The 26,304-nt window shown below is 45.1% G+C and overlaps 1 protein-coding gene across 3 annotated transcripts in view; it reads right to left on the bottom strand.

The window, feature by feature from the left end:
• The window catches only part of GLRX2 (glutaredoxin 2), a 95,857-nt gene that overhangs the window by 42,729 nt on the left and 26,824 nt on the right, over positions 1–26,304 (bottom strand). For all 3 annotated transcript variants that reach the window (XM_085654793.1, XM_085654794.1, XM_085654792.1), the window contains exons 2-3: positions 24,339–24,402; positions 441–617 (exon numbers count right to left, since the gene is read on the bottom strand). In XM_085654793.1, coding sequence (XP_085510919.1) covers positions 441–617; positions 24,339–24,401 — 240 coding nt within the window. In that variant the 5' untranslated portion in view covers position 24,402. The remainder of the gene's footprint in view (positions 1–440; positions 618–24,338; positions 24,403–26,304) is intronic.

Below are 26,304 nucleotides of genomic sequence, written 5' to 3'. Positions count from 1 at the left end.
CATAAAATAACATTATTTTTAAAACAAGTATCCTTTGTCCATGTTTCTACCTTTTATTGTGATAGAAAAAAACATAATAATCTTCACAACTACTAATACTAAGCAAATTGAAGGAAAACGTAAACTTTTTTTTTAATACTACATATGAGCCCGGTTTATTATTTGATGAACGTTTTTCAACATCATGAGTGCCAGTCTTCATTTTGTTTTTTGAAAAAGATGAGATATTTCCATCAGCCAATTTATGAAGACCTTAAACCTAATGATACATTCTAGGCCTAACTCATTGTAAGAATTACGGCATCTTATAAATGTACAGACACCTAGGAATGAAGATATATGCTGCACTTGAACAACAGACGACATGGATAGAATTAAGGGCTTCATTTTAGGTACACTCAACTCGATTTCTAATTATAACAGGGGACAATCATACTCACTGTCCTGTCTCCAGTCATTTGGTGAAGAACGGCTTGAAGCTGGTTTCCATTTTCCTGCATATCCAGTTCAATCACTGTATAAGCCACATTGAGATCACTGAATACATTTTTTGCCATGGTGCAGAAAGGGCAGGATGTCTTTGAGAAGATTACAACACAGTTGTGGGAAATTGCTTCCTACAACAGAGAAAGTTTTTATTCAACATACAGTATTAATACTAAGAAGATGCTTTCAATACTTTTTTTTACTTCTTTATAGAAATTGCATACATCAGTCAAATAACAATTTCTTGACTCACAGTAACTTTGATACCAACATAGAATGCTTCCATTGATGTTTAAGAATTTAAACTTAAAACAGATTAAAAGACACCTGAGAGTTTGAGTTATTAACACTTCCAATGCATTTGATGATTAGTTCTTTAAAGATAGATTAGAAACTTTATTAACAATGATTCTTAAATTAAAACTAGAATCACGATCGCAGGGAAATGCTTTCCATGTATTTTAACAAACGAAACACAAGCGCTTTAATATCTTGTTGCATCAATTTGGGGTTAGAATTTTACATTTGAGTGAACTGTACAAGTTTATCCGGTGTGGCCTGAGACAGTAAGTCTTATCTTTGCATTGGAAAGGAAGATGTGAAGTTAGATGGGCAGTGATTCATCATTAGAATGAAACTATCTTTTACACTGCAACACTGGCGGCAATAACTGAATGCAGTAACAGGCCCTACCAGTGTCTATGATCTCACATCTCCTCAGACAGTTTGCTAATGGCAGAAATTGTCGCGTCTGTCTTGTTTCTACATCACTTGCCTTGCCAAGCAGTGAGAATCAGCATAGAAATAATTGCTATTAAGACGAAGACGCGCTGCAAGTTTGGGCAAATGAGGATTGTATATAGCATCAATTCTCCTTCGTGGGATTTTATTGTATCTATTTTATTTCTTCCAAGGTGGGCGACTTTTGCCCACCTTGCCCTAAACACGCCCCTTCCTAATAGCAAATCGCAAACCCATTTTCTTATTCAGTAAAGATTACTGAATCGCAAAATGGGTTTTGATACAAGTAAAAAGCCTTTTAAGCGTTCGCAAATGGGCCAATTCTGCAAATCGGCCCATTTGCGAACACTAAATAGCTTGATACATGTAGATGTAGGTGTGGTCTGACAAGCAAGTCTGATTTAAGATAGGATGCTTCAAAGGAGTGTGATTTGGGGTGGGATGCTCCAGAGAAGTGGCCAAAATGGATAGTGTGAGGTAGTTGGAATCCTACGATGCAGCTGTGATGCGGTAGAACAGCATCACAGTTAGGATTCCAATATTGACCAGTTTTTATCTGTAATGCTGGAGGTAGTAGACGTTATTTCTACTCCGCAATAAACTTCATGAAGAAACTAAAATTGAAGCTGTGTGGATTACTACAAATTTTGGCGACGAGTTGGTCCTGCGCAGAGGGCGGGAGACACTACAACCTTCACCTCTGGAACGCCGCTAATTATTAGCGCTATTGAAGAATTTTCCACGTCGTTTTGAAAGACAACTGCATCAAACTGTGAGTTATATGTGGTAGAGTTTTCTGCCAGCACTCTTATATCTTGGATTTCTTATTTGGCCTCTTATATATTTTTTTTTATTATTCCGTGCTTGCCCTATTCGTTAACAAGGCATTGTGCACGAGAACCGCGTTTAAACATCACACACGAGTGTCTTTTCCTCATGCTGTTCGCTGCCTAGTAACAGAGCACCATATTTGAAGATTTGAGTGTCATTTCCTAGCGCTGTGCGCCATCTAGTGGTGAAGCGCGAGTACTGCGCTTGTCGATGCAAGCTTTTCTGCCAAGTGAAGGAGCACTGCTTTACCTTATGTGTGAATGCCTTCGTTTCTTCTGCTTAATCTGGAACAAGTATCAAAGGTAGAGTGAAGGCCAAAGAGGAGAGCTTCGTCGTGATATTAAAAGATTAAAGGAAACTGTTGAAGGACTAAGTTAAGGAAATTGAAGAAAGACTTTTAAATATCTTTCTCTATATTGAAAAGGGACTCACAACTCCTGCATTGAAACAAAGAGACTAGAGCTGGAAAAACCTGATTTATTTTAATTGGTTATTTTAATTAATTATTTTACTTGGTTATTTTAATCAGTTATTTTAATCAGTTATTTTAATTAGTTATTTTAATTAATTATTTTGGATTATTTCAGCTTATTATATTAAATTGGTATATAACTCTCTTATTTTAGTTTGTTAATTAAACTTTATTGCAGGAATGACCGAACAAAGTATGTCTGCACCTCCAAGTTTTTTACCAGTTCCAGGGGAACCATCTATTCCCTGGAAGCGATGGAAAAATATTTTTTTTCCTTAGCTCTTAGCAATTTGAGGAGACAAATATGGTCCATTAAGGAAACAAGCCATACTTTTACCTCATCTTTGAGTAGAAGGGAGGCGAATATATGATGATTTGCCTGAAATACCGTTAGGCATGGGAAATGGTCAACCAATGAATTTCTACGATATGTCTTTACAGATGTTAGAGAAACATTTTACTCCTAAAGTGAACATCGTTTTTGAAAGACATTTTTTTGTAGAGTACAGAACCAAGATGAGGATATAATGACATATGTGGCTTCTTTGCGTGGCTTAGCAGTTTGTGAGAAGTTGGCCTGGCATATGCTGGTCACTAGTTATAGTGGCCACCTTGCACCAGTCCAAATCGACTCTTATGGTAGATAGGTTTAAGATAACCTTTTAAAGAAAGCTATCCTAGTGGTAGCTGTGGAGAGCAGCCTTCAGGCCAAGTCTCAGAGGAATGTAAAGCAGCTTGTTTTACCTTATAATCTCTTGAATTACCAGATGAAAGGACACCACACAGGTATATATATATCAAATATATATATATTTATTACTAGACACACTCTACTAATCTCTTTATGAGATTAGAAGCCAGATACACATTCAAAATTCAACGTTTCTCAATAAGTTAAGCACAAATATGGCCGGAGCCCTTGGGGCGTACCAGACCATATACTAAAAAAATGGTATAAGAATGTCGACTTGCAAAATGACACGGCCTAGGGCCTGGGGAATCGCTGGGGCTTCACTACTGCAGTGTTAGCAGGTAAGTAACAGGCCCACGGGAGATGCGTGCAGTGTGTGAACACAGCCGCGGGTTCCCTATTGATTATAATGGTGCAAGTCACGGTTTGATTTTTAAAGTTTTAGGGTACTTCGAGGAAGTCTACAATCAAGCCACTTACAAGGTAAGTACTTCGAGGGCCAACACACACTAGGGCACCGAAGTGCACGAGTTACCTCACCCAGGGAAGCCGGGTGCATAGGTGTCTTTTGGGGTCGGGTTGCGTCGCTGTTTTCTATGGAGACCAAAGAAGACTTGCTACTTGTGTCGACTGAAGAAGTGTCCGGTGGAATCCAAGATGGCGGCGACCTGAAAATTGAAGGGTCAGTGTTCAAAGTCACTTGCCAGTGACCGGTGGCCAGGAAGATGGCTGACCACGGATGTCGGGTGATTTCAGGTCGTCGATGGTGTTTGACTCTTCGCTCACGAGGTCCAGGAGGAATCGACGATGACCAGCAGCTGGATTCGGAGTGTCCCACGACGTCTGCGGCTGATGGTGGTGTCGGCAACCGGATTGAAGCCAACAAGCCTTGGCAACTGCAAGTCTCCTGTGGAGTGAAGAAAGTCGATGGTGCAGACCAGCAAGGTCTGAGGGACTCACCCAGCGAGGGTAAGTGAGGGCAGGCCTGGAGCAACCAGCGGAGCCCTTTGAGTCGATAAGAAAGTCTTCGGGGGGACCCACCAGCCAACGGGCAAGGGATCGCGAAGACACCTCTTCAGGAAATGCTTCACAGGAGCCCACGGTCACTCGGGACGGGGTAGGCCTCTGATTTTCGCTGCAAAACCTGCTGGAGGCTTGGGCCACAAATGGTCCAATGCACAAGTTTGTAGAACATCGTGAAGGGTTTGCACTCGACAATAGTGCACGGTCCCTGGGTATTGCTGTTCCTCGTCACTCGTGGGGTCCATTTGCCACAGCTCTGCTGGGGACTCACAATGGCCGTCGAGAAGTCAGGAAATCCACTTCCGGGGCTGCAGGGACTTCGAACTCCCGCGGGAAAGTTTGCAACCATTGATTAAGGTTTTTGGTGCCTTCCAAGCAGGGGAGTCACTCCTTGACTCCAAGGGAGATTCTTCTGTCTTCCAAAGGTAGTGGAACGTCGAAGGGCCAGGATTCTTCTTTGTAGAGCGTTGTCCAGGGTTATCTGTTTTGCAATGGCAAAGTTTGCTATCTTATAGTGAAGATAGGGGAGGGACTAGCTCCATGACCACTCCTCTAGGAGGGTCAGGGGAGGGGGTGACACCTCCCTGTGACAGGATGCCTTTTGTAGGGCTTCCTCCACTGCGAGTTTCAGTCAGCAGCAGGAGGGCAGCCCAGTGTCTGTGCTGGTGGCATCCATTTTGTGATGCCAGGGCTCTTTCAGATTTCTGTCGTTTTACATGTCGTCCCCTCTAGAAGGGTGGGATCATGCTCCCACATCAAGGACTGATGTGGGGGTATGATTCCAAGTTGTTTGACACCAAACACGACATGTTTTGATGCAGTCATTCCAAAGTTAGCATTTTAATGCATTTAAGAGTATATGGTTTAACCGCATCCACAAACAGCCATAGAGAATAGACTCTGGTAGCTGCAGAGGGGACCTGCTCAGGCAGAGGCACCCCCTCACATTGTAAACCAAGCCCCCTGCCCTCAGGATTGATAGGGCCTGCCATAGGGGTGGCTGATAGGTTTATATGTGTGTGTATGGTGAAATATAGGAACCTATATCTCAGTGAGGAGTGCTAACACTACCTCACACAGGCTGCAGTAGCAGGCCTGTGGTGTCAGATTGAGACTGCTTCCCAGGGGTGGCATAATACATGCTGCAGCCCCTGGTAGGCCTGTGAAGTGTCTATGCCCTAGGTACCTGAGGTACCATATACTAGGGGCTCATAAGGTACCACAGTATCCAATCACTAGTGCATCTAATATGCACAGCAAGTCGTTTAAAGAGAACAGATAGACTGGGGCCCTGATTAGCAGGGACCCAGCCAGACTATAGCCAAAAACCAGTGTATACATCAGAAAAAAGTGGGGGCAACATAAGTGCAGATCCTACTCTCCTACACCGTTACATGTGAATTTCAGGGTCTATTTGACTCTTTGATAAGGGACCAAATTGTGAGATGTACAAATAATAAAAAGGTGAAAGAAAAGTTACTCTCGAAGGATCCTACTTCGGAAGAAGCTATTCAGATTGCTCGTAGTATGGAAAACACTGCTGTATGGATGAAAGAAATTGACAAAAGAAAGAGTCCGAGTGCAAGTGCGGTAACAACTATGAGAAAGGAAGTACCTGCTGAAGTAAAGGAGGTTAAAAGAGAAATTGTTAAGAAGCCAGTTAATAAAAACAGTGAATATGTGCCTGTAAAAGGTGGAGAGAGACGACCCATAATTTGTTATAGATGTGGGTGTCCAGGGCATGTGAGTTCTAGTTTTGCATGTGGAGTAAAAAATTCTACATGTAGGTCGTGTGGAAAAAAGGGACATTTAAAAAAAAGCCTGTAGATCGAAAGGGAGTGCGCAAATTACCAGCGTCAAGGAAATTGAAGATAAAACTGACGATCGTGAAGAGTTATTCTTGTCTGTAGAGGGTGCGGAATTGGTTTCATCTCAAGTTATTGAATCTGTGGAAAAGTTAAATTTTGACTCAGTTATAACTATAAATGAGAATGATCTGAATTTGAAGAAAGAAGGTACAGAGAAACTGGAAAAACCTAATTGTGAAATCACTTTAGATAAAGGAACGGTAACATTATTGGCTGATTCTGGTAGCATATTTACTTTAATTTCTAAAGAGACTTTCGAAAAGAACTTGGGTGGACAGATCAACAGTTTATTACAAGCAGATGTGAAGGCAGTTGGATATGGTGGAACAAAAATTAACATTTTGGGAATGCAATGGATGAACATGGTCTTCAATAAGAATGGTGTTCATGGAAGAGTTTGTCACATGTAAAGGATCCGATCTTTTGGGTTGGCGGCATCAGAAGGACTTGAACATTCTACTTAATCCTAATGCTGCAGAACCGGTTATGGTTGTTGAGCCAGTAATTGGGAATATATCATCTAAAGTTGATGTGGAGGATGAGTGGGCAAAAGTATTTATGAAAAAGTATTCTCATGTTTTTACTGACGATTTAGGTGTGTTAAAAGGATTTTCTCATCGAATAATTCTTAAGAAAAATGCTAAGCCTGTTGTACATAAAGTTAGGACAATACCATATATGATGAGGGAACCACTTCAAGGTAAATTAGATAAGTTGTTAAAGGTCAATGTCATTGAACCTATAGAGTCATCTGAATGGTTATCTCCGATTGTCGTTGCTCCTAAGGATGGTAACAAAATTTGTTTATGTATAGATTTGAGAGATTTAAATAAAAATATATAGGTAGATAGACAACCTTTACCGAATATTGGAGAAATGCTAAGCTTGATGGGGGGTGGCAGTGTCTTCAGTGTTCTGGACATGTCATCAGCTTACCATCAGGTAAACCTACACCCTGATTCACGTCCTTTGACATCTTTTATAACACCTTTGGGGGCATTTCGATATTGTAGGATGCCTTTTGGTTTGGCATCTGCCTCTGCCGTTTTTCAACAAATCATGCAAAACATTTTTAAAGGAATGGGAAGGGTGTTATGCTTTCAGGACGATATCATGGTTGTGGGGAGATCATTGGAAGAACATGATGGATTAATGGAAGAAGTTTTGCAAAGAATTGCTAAGCATGGATTGACTATCAAAAAGGAAAAATGTCAATTAAGACTAAGACAAGTCAATTATTTAGGTCATCAGATATCTGCTAGTGGTATTAGACCAAAAAGTAGCATTGTAAAGGCTATAAGAGATGCTCCTTGTCCAATTAACAAAAAACTGTTAAAATCATTCTTAGGACTTGCTGAATATTGTTCTAAATTTGTACCAAACTTTGCAGATCTTGTAGAACCCATGAGACTTCTTCTTAAAAAAGGAAGTGTATTTGAATGGAATTCTAAATGTGAGGATGCGTTTGTTAATCTAAAATAATTTCTTTTCTGTGCTCCATCTTTGGGACATTTCGAACCAAATAGAAAATCCATGTTGATCACTGACGCAAGTAATGTTGGGCTTGGGGCAGTTCTAATGCAAATGTCTGAAGAAGTTGAGAGAATTATTGGTTTTGCTTCACGCAGATTACAAGGAGCGGAAAGATCTTATTCAACCATTGAAAAAGAGGCATTAGCTTGTTGTTGGGGAATGGCACATTTTAGGTATTACTTGTGGGGTTTGCCTTTTGTTATGAAGACTGATCACAAGCCACTTGTACATATTTTTAAAGGTGGTCGTGGTCTAGATGGAAGCGTAACTCCTCGTATTTCTAGGTGGCTTTTATCTGTACTAGATTACAATTGTGTTGTGGAGTACGTTCGTGGTAATAAAAATGTTATTACGGATTGTCTTTCTAGGATGCCTGTGGACGATGATTCTTGTATGGAAATTATGGAGGACCAAGTGGTTAATGTGGACGATGAGTTTGCAGTTGAACAAGAAGAATGGAAAGAAGCAGTACAAAATGATAAGGAGTATAATGTGTTGATGGAGCTCATTAGGAGTTGTTGGAAGGATTTTGATGGTTGTGAGGAAGTGGCAAAGCATTTTTTGACAGTGAAAGATGAGCTTAGTGTGCCACGTGATAACATTTTAAGGAGGAGTCGTATAGTTCCCCCTAGTTTGTTGAGATCGATATTGTTAAGAATTGTCCATGAGGGATATTTGAGAGGGAGTTTAACGAAGAGAAGATTGAGACAGTGTTTTTGGTGTCCGGAAATGGACAGGAATGTAGAAGATTTCGTAAAAAATTGTCATGCATGCAGTAATAATGACAAGGTGAAAGTAGTCAGAGAACCTCCTTTGAGATGTATAGATTTGCCTATGAGGCCATGGGATAAAGTGGAATTGGATGTGTTAGGTCCGATTGACAAATTGGGTACCAGTAATCGTTTTTAGGTCTCGCGACCTGCGTTGCACTGCGCAGCAGTGCTCGCGCAGGCGAGAGCCCTTTTGTAGGGGGTTTAGAAACAGAGCCTGGAATCGCACACGCTCGTACGTGTGCTTTTCCTTTTGGCATCCGCGATTGGCCTTTGAGTGCGTGTATTTCTCAAAGACGGCACGCAATAGGCCAAAGGCGGACGCATTGCTCCGCTCATGGCCTATTGGTGTCTATTACGCGCACAAAAGGCCATGTGGTTTCAATTATCGTGCCCAGACACGGGCGCGATAATTAAAAGCACGTCTTTCAGTGGCGCGCGCGCGTGCACCACTCGCATGCTTCTTTGTTTTCCAAGCGGAAGTGAAAGCGAACGCTTTCCCTGCTGCTTTTTTTTCTTCGATTGTATCCGTGGTACTAAGTTATCCCCTGGGTAGATGTCGGCAAGCGGAAGCCGCCAAATTCGTGAGGAGAGCTGAGGCAGAGGTGGCACGCAGCGCCAGAGTACCAATCCAATCACCAGGGGCACCGGCCCTTTAAAGCCGCAGATTAGAGCCGCAGCCTCGGCTGATCCGTGGATTGTGTGTCCCCGGATGATCAGGGCGCAGTGATGTGACATCTGTACAGCGTGGCAAAGTTTCCTGCTGTAAGTCGATGCGGCGGGGGACGTGGGGATGCCATTATACTGTGAGGTGATGCTTTATTTATGCTCTCGGGCGCATGAATAGATGAAAATAGAGCACAGAATCGATACCGCAGGAGCGCTGAGACTGAAATACACACACAGGCTCCAGCACTCGGCCTCCTCATGCCTCCTCTCTGCGGCCCCTCGGCATCGCGGTGTGAGTGGGCAACATGGATGGATGAGAGGGTGGGTGGATGGATGGATGATGGACAGACGGATGGATGTTATGTTACTTTTCATATCTGTATAGACCAGCACACACTGGGTTTTGATCTCTCTGTCTATAGTCTGTATAGCATGTATCTCAAATTGACTGCCTCTGTCTCCTTAACTTTGCTGATTTACCTCCGTCTTTTCATCCTCTCTCTTACATTCCCCGTCTTCTTTTGGGACTACCCTCCTTCCTTTCACCTCCTTTTTGCTCCTCCCTCTCGCCGGAGGATTGAACACCTAGTGCCACACGCATGCACAGACCATGCTATGCGCTAGGCTGCTTGCCGCTAATGCACCTGTCCTGCGGTGATCTGTCCTTCGCAGTATGTAGGGGCCCCCTCACAAAGGTGCAGTGCAGGGGTCACCCACTGCACAGTGCAGGGGGTCCTGTCTGCAGGGTCTCACACTGACCATCATACAGGGGATTTTGTGCAATGGGGGCCCTAACAACCTTTGCACTATAGTGGGCGTCAGGGTCAGCGCAGGGGTCGCTGCTTGCGTTTTTTAATAAAAGACGGCCCTTCATGGGAGACAGTAGTACACTGGGGTGACCCAATAACACATTTAAGTTTTGAGGGTGCCCTGTCTGAAGGGGCAGTGCCGGGATCCCCCTTTGCAGTATAAAGGTGGTCCTGCCTGCAGGCACTGCAGTATAGTGGAGGTCGGCGCAGAGGTAGCCCGTGCAGTTTTGAGGGGCTCCTGCTTTTGTGGGGACAGAGCAGAGGGGCACACATTGGCCCTGCGTGTGGGAGCAGTGCAGGGGTCACCCGGTGCCGAAACGGAAAGGGTCAGCGCACAGACCCACATTGTCTGCGGCCGGGGGTCGTCCCCTCGCAGTGCAGGGGTCACCCGCTGCACGCGGCGCAGCGCGAGGGTCTTTTGCTGCAGTCCGCATCCAGGAAGTGTTGTCAGAGCGCGCGGCGACTGAACTTACTGATATGGTTAGTATGCCTCTTGCTGCTTTGCTTAAAATGTCCCGGCGCATCTATTTGTACCCGAGGAGGTGTGTGCGCAGGAGTCGATGCTTGACATAACCGGTCAGCCCATTGCGGGGGTGGCATTGTGCCGATAGCTGCCTATATTACGCTAGAGAGATGCGCGCGTTTACGCCTGACAGGGCGTATAATGTTGAGTCGTGATCACGTTACACTTGAGGTCTCCAAATATAGGCTGCATATTTATTTTAAGTCTGTAAATGCCGTCGTTGTTATAGCATTTATTGTAAATTATAGTAGGAAACATTGGTGTTTTGGTGGGTGGTGCGATATGTCATGCGTGGCTGCTGCTAGCTGTACGGCTTGCTGTTTTTGCCTGTGGGTAGGAGCACGTCGGAGCAGGGGGTGTGTATCCGGGCCGTGTGTTGAGCGCTGGTTGCAGCCTCTGTCCTAGCACGGCCGGACTGTCCCTGGAAGCGCATCCCTGCTCTCATGTAAACTAGTTCGTGCCTTGGCGCGCCAGCAATAGGTGTGTCTATCATCCAGCTCGGCGATCGTTATTTCACACAGCAATATGCATTACTCTGATGCATTGACGTGAGTTTGAGCTATTGACATTGCAAATAACAATGCCTTTTATTTTTGTTTTCTTTTTAAAAACATAAATAAAAGGCATTGTTATTTACAATGCCAATGGCTTAAACTTGCGTAACTGTGAGACCTATTGCATTGCAAATGCTTGTTTAGTTGTGTTTGTGGACAACCATAGTAAAGGGTTTACATGCAAATCCATGGGTCAAGTTACTACTGCAAGTGTGATAAGATTTCTTGAGGAAGTATTTCTTGAAGAGGGTGTACCTTGAGTTTTGGTGACTGATAATGGTGTTCAGTTGGTTTCTTCTGAAATGGGACATTTTCTTGCTAGACTTGGAATCAGACATGACAAGGTGGCTTTGTTTCGTCCACAGGCAAATGGACTTGTTGAGAGGGGAAATTGTATTGTGATGGAGTGTATTCAGCTTTTTCTTGCAAATGGTTTATCATGGAAAGAGGAGTTACAGAGGATGATGTGGGCTCACATAATCGCACCTCATTCTGTGACGAGGGTTTCTCCTTTTATTGCATTGAAGGGAAGATATCCTGGTACTAAGGAGTCTGCAATGTGGGTCCATGAGAAGAATCAAGTGTGGGTTGATAGAGAAGAAATGAGGTCCAGGGTTTCTGATTGTCAGTGGCGTAATAAAATTCACTTTGACAGTAGGAAATATGTTAAGGAGTTGGACATTGATAAGGGTGATTGGGTAGTTGTGAGGAAAACTGGTTTTGTGAAGAAGGGCGAGAGTAAGTTTTCACAGCCCCATAAAGTCATTCTAGTCATGGGATCAGTGGCTCAACTGGAAGATGGTAATAAATGGAGTTTTGGGGATTTGTGTAAAATATCCCATTCCAGTAATGTATAATGATATTGTAATCTTATTCTTAGAATGTATATTATTATTGTTAAGTTGTTAGTTTATTGCTCTATATGGTATTAATGTTCTATTTTTGTGTATTGTTTTTCCCTTCTTTAGGATAATATTGGGGGGGGGGGGGGGGGGAAGATATGTGCTAGCTGGAATCCTATGATGCAGCAGTGATGCAGTAGAACAGCATCACAGCTAGGATTCCAATATTGACCAGTATTCTCTGTAATGCTGGAGGTTGTAGACGTTATTTCTACTCAGCAATAAACTTCATGAAGAAACTGAAATTGAAGCTGTGTGGATTACTACATAGTGTATACTTCTTGCAAATTAGTTGGATTACCCACTGATCTCTGGTAATGATTTATTTAGGAGTTTTATATAGCGCTGGCCAGACCCGAAGGTATCGGAGCGCTTTACAACAGTCGTCATGAGAGTCATACAGTCTAGCAGAAAGTATATATATAGGTTCAAAGCGCTTTGAAAATCTCAGCGTCATGTACAGCATTAATACACAAAGATCAAGTAGTGTTCAGGTTGTGTGCCTGGTAACTTGCATCGTGCCTCCTTTTGGGGAGGTGTGATAACGGCAGGGGTCGCGGAGGTGGAGGAGGTAGAAGACTTAATGACCCAATAGCAGAATGCAGCAGTGTGTTGGCTTGTGAGCTTCGACAGCAGCTATCGGTTCAGCAGCGAACGATTGAGGAAGAGGTCTTTGAGCTGTCTCTTGAATTTTACAAAGGAGATGATAGTCCTGATATGTACTGGAATGGAGTTCCAGATTTTTGGCGCATTACCAGCGAAGAACCCGTTGCAGTTTTTTGTTTGCGTGTTTTCAAAGGGATAAGGAGTAGGGTATTGGTGCTCCTGAGGATCCTTGCCTGACTAGCTTTCTTGCGTTTGGAGGCCAGGTATTCAGGTTTCCCAGTGTGCAGGGCTTTGTGTGTAAGGCAGGCAGTTCTGAAGCTGGCACGCATTTCGCCAGGGAGCCATTTTAGTTCTCTGAGTGCGGGTGAGATGTGATCGAATTTCTTAACTCCGGTGACCATTCTAGCTGCTGCGTTGAGAGTTGTTCTGAGGGGAGCTAAGTGGGATTTCGCTGTCCCTGTGAGGGTTGCGTTCCCGTAATCGAGTCTAGACAGCACTAACGATTGAGTCACTTGTTTAAGGTCTCTGTGCGGAATTAAGTGTTTTATTTTGTTGAGTAGTTTCATGTTGATGAAGGCACTTTTTGAGGAGTTCTTGATGTGTTTTGACATGTCGAGTCTTGGGTCTAGGGTGATTCCCAGCGATTTTACAGAGTCAGCCAGGGTGAGATTGCCGTTGAGATCATCAATAGCTTTTAGCCATTCTACGATTTGGGGGTTCTCTTCCTTGTTGGAAATAAGGAGGATTTCTGTTTTGTCTTGGTTGAGTTTTAGATGATTTATTGTTAGCCAGTGTTGGACTTCTCTTAGAGTGTTGTTGAGTCTCTGAATGTCAGCAATGGAGGAGGTTTCGAGATAGATCTGGGTGTCGTCTGCATATTAGTGGAAGGGGATGTTGGCTTTTTTGAGTATGTTGGTGAGGGGTTCCATGTAGATGTTGAAAAGTTGCGGTGGAGCAGGGGTGTCCTGCTGACGGGGTGTAAATCAGACGTGAAGTTTTGGATTTTTATTCTTTGGGTGCAGTTGTGTAGGAAGGAAGAGAACCACTGTAGAACCACCTCCTCCACACCACCCCTTTCTTGAAGGACCATAATGAGTCGATTGTGGTCAACCGTGTCAAAGGCTGCCGATAAGTCAAGGAGAATGAGTAAGCAGCATTGGTCCGTGTCGAGTGACTTTTGAATATCGTCTATGACATTGAGGATTGGGGTCTCAGTGCTGCAGCCATTTCTGAAACCTGATTGGTGGGGGTCTAGAAGGTTGATGCTGTCCAAGTGATGAGTCAGTTGTAGTAGGACGCACCTTTCTAGGATTTTGGATATGAGAGGGAGGTTGGAGACGGGTCTAAAGTTGTTCAGATCATTGGTGTCCAGGCCTGGTGTGACTTGGCTGACTTTCAGGCAGTTTGCTATGTCTCCGGTTCTTAGAGACATATTTATGATCTTGCTCCAGAGCGGGGCTAGGCAGAGTTTACGTTTTTTGGCCATTTGGACGGGTATAGGATCGAGGACGTGAGAAGACGGTTTGGCAGAAGAAATTAGTTTGACTATCTCCTCTTCCGGGATGGAGTTGAAGGATTTCCAGGGTCTCAGGGGGAGTTTGGGTATGAGTTCTTCTGTCCCTAGTATAGGGATCTTGTGAGGGGGACAGAGGTTGTTATCCAGTGAAAGCTCAATCTTTGTGATGTTGTCACTGAAGAAGTTGGTAAAGTTGGCACATCACTCTTTGGAGGCCTGTCCTGAGGATGCAGGGGGCTTGGAAGTTTGCTGCCTAATGAGGTTGAAGAGGTCTTTGGGCCTGTTATTTGCGTTGTTCAGAGCGTTGCAGAAGAAAGTAGATTTTACGTTCTTAATGTGGTTTTTGTACTTCGCACAAACTGATTTGAGTTGGTCGTGGAGGATTTTGGAAGGGTTGTTCTGCCAGAGTCTTTCTGCAGCTCTAAGTTGTAGCCTTTCATCATTGATTTATGTGTTGAACCAGGATCTGGATGGGATGTTCCTGACTCTTTTTAGTTTCAAGGGGGCTAGTTGGTCCAGAATGGAGGTCACATTTGTGCTGTAGTGAGAGGTGAGTTCTGCTGTGGAGAGATCTTCTGTGTGGATGTGAAGGAGAGAGCTTACCTTTTCTTCTAGGTCGGCCACGGGAATCAGAGTTAGATTTCTCACCCATTTGGAGGGTTAGGCGTGAGGGATTGCTCTTGGAACGCTTAGTTGATGTGGAATAGGATGATGTGGTGGTCAGACCAGTCAACAGGCAGGATGTGATCTATTGTGACTATCCTTGGGCAATAATGGCATCTAGGATTGCTCCTCTGATGTGAGTTTCCTCTGAGCAGTGTTGAGTGAGGTGGTTGGTGTGGAGGAGATCCTTCAGGGTTTGGATTAGCGAGTTGTTTTCTTCGTTCCAGTGTAGGTTGAGGTCCCCCAGAATCAGGTTGTTTGCGTCTCGGAGTGAGCAGTTGGCAATCAAGTCAGATAGGTGTTCGCTGAATGTGTTGGGGTTGCCTGGTGGATGGTAGAGTAGATGACAGAGTAGTCTTTTTCTGTTACTTGTCTTAATGTTGGCGGTTAGGCATTCGAAGGAGTTGTAATTGAAGGAGTCGGTTTCCGTTACGGAGATGTTGTTCTTGTGAATGATTGCTATGCCCCCTCCTCGTTGGTCCTTTCTGTCTTTATTAATGATTGTGAAACCGGGTGGTTCCAGCAAATCGATGATTGGGTAAGAGAGATCATTTAACCATGTCTCGGTGATGAAAGTAATGTCTATGTCGTATGTGAGAATTGATTCTGCTAGCTCTGTTGCATGTTTGGTGGCAGATCTGCAGTTTATGAGCATGCAGTTGGTGGAGGTCTCCTCTTTTTCAGGTTTCTTCTTTAGGGGGGCCCTGGGGATGTTCGTGAGGAAGGCAGGGGGTCTTAGGGATTTCAGAGGGGAGTAGTCTCTTCTGAATTCTGTGATCACCTGGATCTTGGCGTTTAGGAAGGTAGTGGCGGAGGTGTCATAAAAGGAGGCAAGATATGACGCTTCATTCGTGGACATTGCAGCTCTTGTTGTTTTTGGTCTCTGTGTCTGTTTCAGGCGGGGGATTGAGATCCAAGTGGTGCACATAACCTTGGAAGGCCTTTGTTGTGTGGGGCTAGGAGAGGTGAGAGTTAGGTGGGGGTGTTGGCTGGGCTTTCGGAGCGTGGCTAGGTTCCGTGTGATTTCACTGAGGCCCAGGATTATAGTTTCTAGCTGTGTTTCTAGCAGAGTGATACGTTGAGCCATTTCCTCAGAGGTGGGGAGGGGGGAGTTCAGGGCGTGGTCATCCTGCGAGTGGGGGAATTTGTCATTGTTAAGCTGCCTTTTGTTTTTTGTGTGGTCCGTATTGCCTCTGTGGGGGGCCCTATGCGCAGGGTGTGGCTGGTCGTGACATGTTTTCCGCGTCATCTTATGTGTGGGAAGAGAGGATATTGGGGGTCGTAGACTGTGGATTGGGGTCGGTCGTTGTTCGTTTGAGAGGGAGATGTGTGTGTGGGGTACGGTCAGCAAGAGCGTGGAGAGCCTTTTTCGAGGCGTCTCTCCAGTTTGTACTGGAGATGGAGAGTGTATTGTGCATGTTTTGTCCGTGGAGGGCGTAGGTGCGGTTGGTTCCTGGGGGGGGGGGGAGGGTTGGCGTGTTGGTATAGGGCGTGTGGTTGTTTTGTGGGTTCTCCTGTCGTGTGCTGCTGTCTGGGGGTAGGGAGTACGACTGGCAAGGGGTATGCGTGTGCGAGAGGGCATTTGGTAGCGAGGGGAAGAGGAAGTCAAATGTATTGAGATTGTCATTACTGGCTTGAATCAATGTTGTGCCGTTAGAGAAGATGGTCACAGAGGTATTACCTCTCTGCCCAGGGCGGTTAGGTATTGAGATCGTCAGTTTGCAGCTATAGGGAGTGTTAGTTGTTTTAGATATGTCGAGTTGTGATTTGATAATGTAGATCCAGTTTTCGGGTCTTTCCGTATGGAAAATGAGATCCATTTTTATCTGACCTTTGGAGGAACAGTGATATATGTCCGCGACTAGTGTTCCAGGATATTGTCTGATCAGTCTATGTTTGAAATTTCTTTTCGCTTTCAGTGAGAGGATAGGAGGGAAACTAATAGAGAAGGAGTTCGGGCCATGTGGTTTTAGGTGATTCAGTGTGGAGGGGCTGATGTAGGTAGGCGTGGCCTTCCTGTCCTGATGGGCGGCCATCTCAATGGCTGGCACTCCCGTGATCTCAGTGCTGCGGGCATTCCAGTTATTGGGAGTTTTGCTCAGGGTACAATGTCGTGGGGCAGATAAGAGCACCTTTGATGCTCGCGTGATTGAGGTGGGTGAGCTTCACGTAGCCGCCATCTTGAGGGTCACTAGACGATTCTGTTGTAGAGAGCGGCCATAGCTTGTTTGGTCTCCTAGTGATATCCGGTTTGCGTTACTATTTGCATTAAATTGCAGCTTTGCTCCTGAAGCAGAGTGACGTTCCAGGTTTGCGTTTCTGTTTGCAGTAAATTGCATGTTTGCTCCGGGAACGGCGTGGCAGCATGTCCCTATCTTATGCTGTGGTTGGTGATCGTGCGGCTGATATTAGTGGACTTTCCTGAGCCACCACCTTGAGGTCAGTTCTAGATTGCTGCTCTGGCCAGACCTATATAACTGCTCAGGTTATCAGCCATCGGGTATTCAACCCCCCGATGCTTTGGGGCTGCGGGCGCTCTTTGGACAGGACTTTGGTCCGGGTGCGGCGTGGTTTGACAGAGATAACTCTCCCAGTTCTGAGTTAGGTATTGAGTGTTGTAGTGGGTGGAGCTACATGGGGCCGCCATCTTGGTGTCAGGCTTTCGGGTTTCTTCAGCTGGCCCTCTTCAATTCGTATCTGTGGTGTGTGAGTTGGGGGTGGGTGGCGGCAGAGCAGCTCTGTGGGCGCTCCTTGGATAGTCCCTGTGATCTTGGTCTGGGTACAGCGCAGCGTGACGCAGTTCTGCTCCCGGTGTTGAGTTCAATAATGAGCGTCATAGGTGAAACTATCCGGAGCCGCCATCTTAAGGTCAGGCATCCGGGTTTATTGGTCTGACAGTAGGGAAGCTCTGTGGGCGCTCCTTGGACAATCCCTATGAGCTTAGTCTGGGCACAGCGCAGCATGAGACAATCTAGCTCCCGGTTTCTGGTTCAGTACTTAGCGCCGTGGGTGAGACTATACGGAGCCGCCATCTTAGGGTCAGGCATCCGGGTTTATTCAGCAGGCCTCCTTCTCCTCGCTTCAGTGGTCTACGGTTGGGGGCGGGTGGCAGTGGTGAAATTCTAGCGGGGATCGCCCTGTGCTAGCAGCCTGGGTTGTTTCGGCACTCACTGGCGTCACTTTCCTGTCCATCGCAGGGTCAGGCAGTCGGGTTCGGAGATTGTCTTGTTGTCCATTACTTCCTGGTCCCAGGGTTGTCGTGCCTGATGAGCCTCCAATAATCCAGAAAGGCAGACATGGTTTTCCGTTGAGTCAGAAAGGTTGAGATGATCGCGTCAACTGGAAGCCGATGAGCACTGAGGGCAAATCAAAGTGGTTTTGCAGCTGCAGAAATTGCAGCAGCTGGGGATGACTTCGTTCTTCTGCTGAAGTCTGCCTTCGTGCCACCTCCTGCTGGAAAGGAGCTGACAAAGTGTTGCTTTGTTTGGCACAGGTCGAGATAGCAGTCTCTTCCCAGAGGGCTGAGTTTCCCAGATGTCAAAATGGCGATACTATTCACGAGATTTACTTTGAAGGGCTTCAATGAAGAGTCTCCCGTCTCCCCATAAAGCCTTTCACCATCAAAGGGCGTGTACATAAGAACAGCTGGTATGTTTCTGGAAAACCCTTACAGTGTATCAAGGCATGCTGGAACATAAGCACACCTGTGGACATAGAGCATGGGTTATTTACCATTGAGCATGGATATATCTACTGAAAAGGCACCTGTTCATATGGTGAGGTTTCCCAACACAAATACCTTCCCTCCAGTGGTATCCAAGCGATTCAGAGTAAGATGAGAAAGCACGGAGGTTCAGTTTTGGTGAGGATGCCTGAACTACCAGGCTGTCTGGAGAAGGATGGATCAACAGACATTTTGGTTCAGAGGGTAGAGGCCTGTGAATGTAGTCATTATATCAAAAAGGCCTTCCTTCCTGAGACAGATTTATCCCAAGCATTAAGTACTGGTCTCAGTAGGGCCTTGCTAACAGGAAAAACAGGCACACATGCCATATTGGATGGCTACAAAATTTCTCTCTAGAGCTTTTGACTTTCATTCAGCAATTGTAAGGGGCACATCAAGCATCCACTTAGCTTTGCTTATCATAACTGTGAAAGAACAAACTTCCTTAGACGGTAGGCCTGAGAAGTAAAGAATATCCCATCCAAGTGATACGTTGTGGAGGTGATGTTCTGGAGTTTCAAATACAGCCCAACGTCTGTATCATGTGGCAATAGAAGGTTATCACTACCCAAATCATCTTCATCAGTGCAATGAAACTTTATGTTCGAAATATCCGTCCAAAATGCTTAAGGCAAGCAAATCTTTGAGCCCTGGGAAGATCTCAAAGCATGCCTGAACCTTCTTTCTGGCAGAAAAAAGGCTCTCCTCAGATTTAGTAACGCTGGCTGTAGTTTATGGATGTGACTCCAGAAGCCTCATTACTGGAGACATCGAAAGGGGCTTCAGTGCTGGACGCATCAGTGCAGATGGCAGAGGAGTAGGCTTTCAATGAGGAGCTGCCAAAGCCAGAGCCCAATGTAGACCACAGTCCGAAAGTGATGAGGCTGGAGCAGTCAGAGGTGCCATACTCAGAGTAGCTGCCAGTTTTTTGGGTATAAAGGGGTCCCAGGAACAGGAAGGGCATTCATGAGATCCTACCTGTCTCAATTAAAGGCTCCAGCTGGAGTGTCTTCTGATTGAAAACCAGCTCCTAGGAAGAAGGCATAGGAACTGTCAACTCTCCAACCAGTCCCAAGAATGTTATCGTTTCCTGGAAGAAAAAAAGGTAGGCTTGCCCTACCTCTGTTTATTTTTGTGTGGGAATATCCTTTAGAGAATCACTCCACATTTACCTGAAGGATGAGAGAAACAATATTGGGAGCCTCCCTAATGGCAGAGTCAGGAATAGCTGGACCGCCCACTCCCTTACCGTTTTGGGGTGTTTGAATTCACACAGGTCAAAGGCCAAAGGGTCACTGTCTGTCTTCAACACCACATAATGATGTTGTGAGGATCAGAAAGGGACAAATATTTGTAACATTTCCTGGAAGGTTTAATCGCTAACACCTTGGGAGGCAGCACATGACCTAGCCTGATGACCACGGGGAAAAGAGTAGAGTAGCTGAGTAACAACTGAAGAGGAGTTCTTGACCTGCGTCAGTCAAGTGTTGAAAAGCAGGGCACCAGATTGCTAGGTGGCAGCCTATTTTGTCCATTGGAGCTGAGAAACTGGCGTTACTTCTGATGGACACAGCAGTAGAAGATAAGGATGTTATCTCTGGAGCAACATTAAAAAAAACACTCACTTCTACCTGTCTATAAAAGACCTATTAAGAGTCTTTGATTTGAAGAAAGACGAAACAGGAATATGCTGAAGCATACATTTTTGTTCTAACAATGTTAGCAAATGTTGATAAAAGCAGAGATTATTTGAAGATTCCCTTCAAAACTTTAAAATCTTAGTTTTTGTTTCAAACCATGAACAGCCTCTCCCCAAGATACTCAGGATAGGCACCTTAAATTAACAAGTGCGCGAAGTATCAGTATCATAGCACCGCCAGTAAAGCTGCTTATTAAATAGAAAGGATGGCTTACTCGAGAATCCAAGAAACAGCCTTTACAACGCAGCATTTATCGCGCAATGAATTTATCACACATACTTTACCACATAAATCCTTTAACACGCGTTGTCTTTACCACACAGGTCTTTACAAGCATATGCCTTTAGCACACATGCCTTTACAACTAAATGGTAAATGCATATATTAGGTAGGTGTATTTATCAGGGTAAGGGCATTTTTAGGATTTAGGGGTGGGTAAGGGCATTGGGTGGAAAGGGGATTTATAGAGTTATGGGGTGGGTAATGATATTGGGTTGTAAGGGTATTTTTAGGGGTTTGGGGTGGTAAGGTTATTGGGTGGTTAGAGTTATTTTAGGGTTTAGGTGTGGGTAAGGGTATTGGGTTGTAAGGGTGATTTTAGGGGTGGGTAGGGATATTGGGTGTTAAGGGTGATTTTAAGGTTTGAGGTGGGTAAGGGTATTGATTGGATGGTAAAGGTGTTTTAAGAGTCTAGGGGTTGGTAGGGTATTGGGTGGTAAGGGTATTTTTAGGGTTATGGGATGGAAAGGAATATTGGGAGGTAAGGGTATTTTGGGGTTAAGTTGTGGGTGAGGGTATTGGGTGGTAAGGGTGTTTTTAGTGTTTTCGGACGGTGTAGGAAAGTGCCTCTTTTGACATGGTTAGCCTCCACTTTTTGCCTAATGTCTGATGTGATTTCAAACTATAAGAGCACTGGGTCCCTGCTAACCAGGTATCCAGTGCCAGATCTCATCCCAAAAACTGTACCACGATTGGCACAAATTCAGGTACCCCTGTAAGTCCCTAGTAAATGATACCACTGGTACCTACGGCATGAGTACTAGAGAAGGTCCTCTGGGGCTGCAGCACTAGTTGTGCCACTCCAGAGAACCCTCACTAAGGTTATGCGTACTGCCATTGCAGGTTATGTATCTTGGGGCCCAAAAATCTGAAGAGTCAGCATGGCACACAGCCCTGTGTGCCATGCCACCACTAAACTGCATTAGATATATGTAAGTCACCACAACTGCAGGCCTTCGGCCCTAAGGCAGAGTGCATTATATCCTATGTGTGGGCATATCAGCATAAGCAGATATGCCCCTACATAGTCCAGTCTATTATTAGATGTTGGAAGCGCACAGGGAAACCATAAGGATTACGTGGGCTGGATACTTGTGAACATGAGTTTCCTAGCTCCATGATGGCTTCTCTGATTTCTAAGATGGTTGGTACCAAACATCTTGCCTTATTAAATTCCCACTGATGCCAGTGATAGCTTTATTAATAAATTCACACAGGAGACTCTTCTAGAGGGTCCCCTGAAAACCTACCAGGCACAGGTGTGGTCTCCGACATGTTTTTGCCAGTCTGCCACCACCTAACATGTTTCTGCACTCATGGGGTGAGAGTCGCCACTCTCGGAGGACAGAGACAAAGCCTGCTCTGGGAAGAGGTTCTTCACAACGCATCCAGGACAGGATGGCCTTCCTGGGCGGGAAGCGATGGTGCCTTTGAAATTCAACCCAAGAACCTCCAGATAGTGGGGGAGGCCCCTTTCCTGCTCTATTTTCGGCAGTAGGAAAGGCGGGAAAATTAGTTGGATTAGGTGGACGCTCCCCACTTAGCCTACACCACCCCTGGGACGGGGCAGGCGATGTGAACCCCTCTACTGAAATTCCACCATCTTGAGATGGTGGGAAAACATCCTATCAGGGCTAGAGTGCCCCTTCCCACAGAAGTGGCCACTACAGGGTGTAGACACCCTAAAGGTAGGTAGCCAATTGGCTATTACTTGTCCCCCCTTATAACACCCCTAAATTCAGTGTTTAGGTGACACTCCGAGACCTGAACATAAGATTCGATGTACAAGAAAAGACCAGGACAAAGAAGACCCGCTGCAGGAGAATTGAAGCCCTGCTGCAGAAGAAAAAGGTACCACACCATGCCTGCTTCTCCCTGGACTGGACAATCTCTGCTGCTGTGTCGTACTGAAGCCTGAAAGGACTCCAAGAACCTCAGAGCACCTCCAGCCTTCAAGAAATCGCCAAGAAGATGCCTTGGAGTGATTCAAGAAATCGCCAAGAAGTTCCCTTGGAGTGAAGGTATCACTTCCCTGCACACCGGAGGCACCAATCCCGTGAAGCCAGTTTGTCGACTTGCTGCTCCCCGATGACCTCGAGGCAGCACCAAAGCAAGAGAAGGTACAACAGCTCAGGAGGGTCAGATCTGTCTCCCCACCAAGTCTGGAGACACCAGGACCTACTAGAGCTGCAGCGTGCCAATGTCTGGGGTACCGGACCCCCAACGGCGAACACGGAGAAGAAGAGTCCACACTGGACTCCCAAAGCACCAGAAGCAAGCACCTGTCGAGGGACGTCGAGACACCCTGACCACAAGGACCTCAAGACGCATGATTCCTGGCTGACCTGTTTGCTCGGCAGCTGGCCCCAGCACTGACCAACCAGCTTTACTCCAGTGGTCTCCAGGCCATTTCAACCTCCTCCCTCTAAGGTGATCCATCAGATTTACCTGTAAGCCATCTTGTGCAGTGTACTTTCAAGTGGCCCCGTTCGTCTTTGTTCACCAGCTTCCAAGACTTCGGCACTCTGCTCTTAGCCGATCCCGGACGCTGCATAATTTCTCCCACTGAAACTTTGGACCTGGTCCAGATTCCGACCTAAAAAAAGACGGTGAAATTTGTGAAAGCGTTTCCTGAATGTCTAGGCATTTTTCCTGCTTTTTCCCATTCTTTCCTATTGTGCGCAATTGCGCATAGAAGTGATATATTTATCGAACTTTGCAAAACCGTATCTCTAAAAGTACTTACCTTAGAACTGTGTTCGCGTTCTTAAAAATTATATAAAAATCGATACTATCTTTACAAATTGGTCTCGGATTTATTCTTGAATGTCTGTCTCATTTATAGCCTATGTAAGTACAACAAATGCTTAGCACTCCTCTCTGATAAGCCTAATTGCTCGCACACAATACCACAAAAACAGAGTCAGTATTATCTGCTTATACCTCTGTATACCAATTGGGGATTCCACGGACTCTCTACATAGTGTACTTCATTTTAGTACCGTGTACAGAAAGCCAGTTTCCTACAGGTGGATAAGGGCAGTGGATTATAAGGGTGTTTTTAGGGTTTAGACGTGGATAAGTGTGTTGGGTGGTAAGGGTGTTTTTAGGGTTTAAGGGTGGGTAAGGATATTGGATGATAAATGTGTTTTTAGGGTTTAAGGGTGGGTAGGGATATTGGGTGGTAAGGGTATTTTTAGGGTCAGCTAAGAGTATTGGGAGGTAAGGTTTTTTTTAGGGTTTTGGGGTGGGTAAGGGTATTGGGTGGAAAGAGTATTTTTAGGGTTTAGGGGTAGATATATATATATATATATACACATATATATATATATACACACACATATATAAGTAAATATAAAAAAAAAATAGGGGTTTTACTTACCTGATATATACTTACCATTTAGTAGTAAAGGCGTGTGTGGTTAAGACTTGCGTGGTAAAGGCATTGCTTGGTAAAGAATGCATAGTAAAAGCAGGCGTGGTAAAGGCTTTTGTTGTAATGTCATACAACCGAGAAACCTGTTATTTTTTTGGTACTTTAGTAGTACGCTAAACTTTGATTTGACTAGATATCAACTTCCCAAATAGCACTACATTATTCTCCATATATTCCTTTGTGCAGTCAAGTACTCAAGGCTTATGTCATTGTGTACATACATCATTTAATTCATGCATCAGAACGAAAGGTAACAATTAAGGTGCCTGGGTAATCAAGGTTACAGGTATTTGGAGTTCCCTCCCTCAAAGATCTATCAAGACCCATCCACACCCTTCTAAAATAAACTTGAATGGAGGTCAGCCACTATGGGTTCACTATGGTTTATCCAAGTATGGGCATAATGTACAGTCTCATAAAAAAGTCAAATGAGCACCTCCTTCCAAAACCTCGGAGGGATGGAGGTACTGAAATAGAACCTTTTTAACCTGCAAATTGGAAACATATACACTTCAGATGCTAACTAGCAAGACTTCACTTACCTCCACAAGCTTCACTGCCCCTGCGTCTAAGAGCTCGCGATTACTGGATGTGCTGTTCCCCATGCTGAAGAAACAAAACAGCAAGGTATAAGATGAGTGGAATGCCTCGTTGCCCCAAGCAGCACGTCCCCTTGGTAATGAATTTCACAATATCGATAGTAGCACCTCAACAATATGATTTCAGCTCATAATATGGATACCGGCTACATTACAAGATGCCTAGGAACAGATAATTCCCCATAACATCCTAAAATGTTGCTCCAGATGTCATAAGAGCAGGCCAAGTCTCCTCATGTAAAAACTGTTTCCACCATGGAGTCAGTGAACAAGCTGATCAATGCATGGCTCTAAACCTCTTTAATTACAGTTGTTTGCCTTTCGATTGACGTGTACTAGAGTGGATGGATAGTTTGTAGAGGTACAGCACGAAGGAAATGACTGTAGACTAAAGAGTAGGTTTAATATGAACCTTATCAGACAAAAACAAGCCACCAAGCATTTTTCTTGCCCTGTCTATATCCTTTCACTTTTCCTAAATGAATTGTACAGCACTCCATTGCTTGGTAGCCAGGTTTGCACCACTTTAGTTGGCATTCATATACAGATTCATCTTGTAAATGTAAATGTCAAGGTACTTATAGAGCGCACTGTCACCAGACGGACACCTTGCGGTGTCGCCTTTTTGCGGTTTCCTGGCGCTGATACTCATACCGCTGTGGAACCCCTCCTGGCTTTCCCTGTGAAGTGTCCACTCCTGGGCACCCCCAGGGTGAAGCCAGGCATCCTTAGCGCTGATGGGGCCAGTGTGGAGGCTAAGCAAGCTATTGCCCAGAGTTGCAGCGTGGGGCCCGTGATTAGAATAGGCACCGAGGCGAGAATAGACCGGTCCGAGGAAATTGAGCCCGAGCCCCGCCGAGGCGGGAATCGAACCCTGGTCCCTGGCCAGAACTCTGCTTCAGGGTCTGCCGCTCTGACCATTGAGCCACACTCCTCCTTCTTCTAACCCCTCCATTTGTACAACTCTCTGCTGCTACGTATCTAGGTTTGTGCTAAACAAATTGCCTTATTTACATACTATTGCCAGTGGCTATAGCTATAGGACTGCCGATTACCCTGTGTGAAAAGTTAATTTGTTGAAAAAGGTCTCCAGTAAAGGAGGGCACATAATCCACATGTGGTATGCTGCAGTGAGGAACAGTTCCTCAGCTCATAGCAAAGACCACTCCCACTAAAATCAGCTTCCAAAAGGGATGTTCAAGACAAGGTGTTAAGTTACAGAAAAGCTGACCTATTACAAGGGGTGGGATAAGAGGCAAGATATCACTTTGGAGGGTTAGGTACTAAAGATGACTGTCTTCATCTAAAAGTGGGTGAGGGTGCAGAGAGGAAAAAAAGGACGTTGCTAGAGAGTATGCAGAAGACAGTTGTCACCTTACTGTGGGACCCTGCACCTTACCATCTAGCACCCTACCTCGGCCCCCTCCACCAGAGGTGAGCCCCAACCTATCCACTGATGGTGTTTTGGACCCCCACTTCCGAAAAATGATGATGTGCTTCAGCATCCTTCCCCTCCACTCTAATTTTACTTAGGGCTTCCCAGCCTTTGTCTATTGGAGAATAGGATTACAGCATCTAATTCTCACCCCTGATAAATAGGTTTATGACTGAGTAACGATGCACTTTAGATAATCGAGTTTTTGTGGTCGACTTTCCATTTCAGCTGCATTTTGTTTTATTGAGAACCACCTATGGAGGTATTGTGACACAAGTAGAAGACACTACACTGCTGCACACAGGACGTATAGGCACACTGCTGGAGAGGAAAAACCATAAAGGTGGGAACCACATTACAGAATTGTACACTAAGGTGTGAGCACGAATAGCATTTACAATGGGCACTAATACTCAGGAGTCAAGACCCAAATATTCGAGCTGAACTGAGCCACACCTTGGTTGTACCCAAGTG

Source organism: Triturus cristatus, chromosome 4_1, assembly GCF_964204655.1.
Source record: "Triturus cristatus chromosome 4_1, aTriCri1.1, whole genome shotgun sequence".
NCBI classification, from domain to species: domain Eukaryota; kingdom Metazoa; phylum Chordata; class Amphibia; order Caudata; family Salamandridae; genus Triturus; species Triturus cristatus.
The sequence above is the reverse complement of the archived record's forward strand: the minus strand, read 5'-3'. Positions and strand labels throughout refer to the sequence as shown.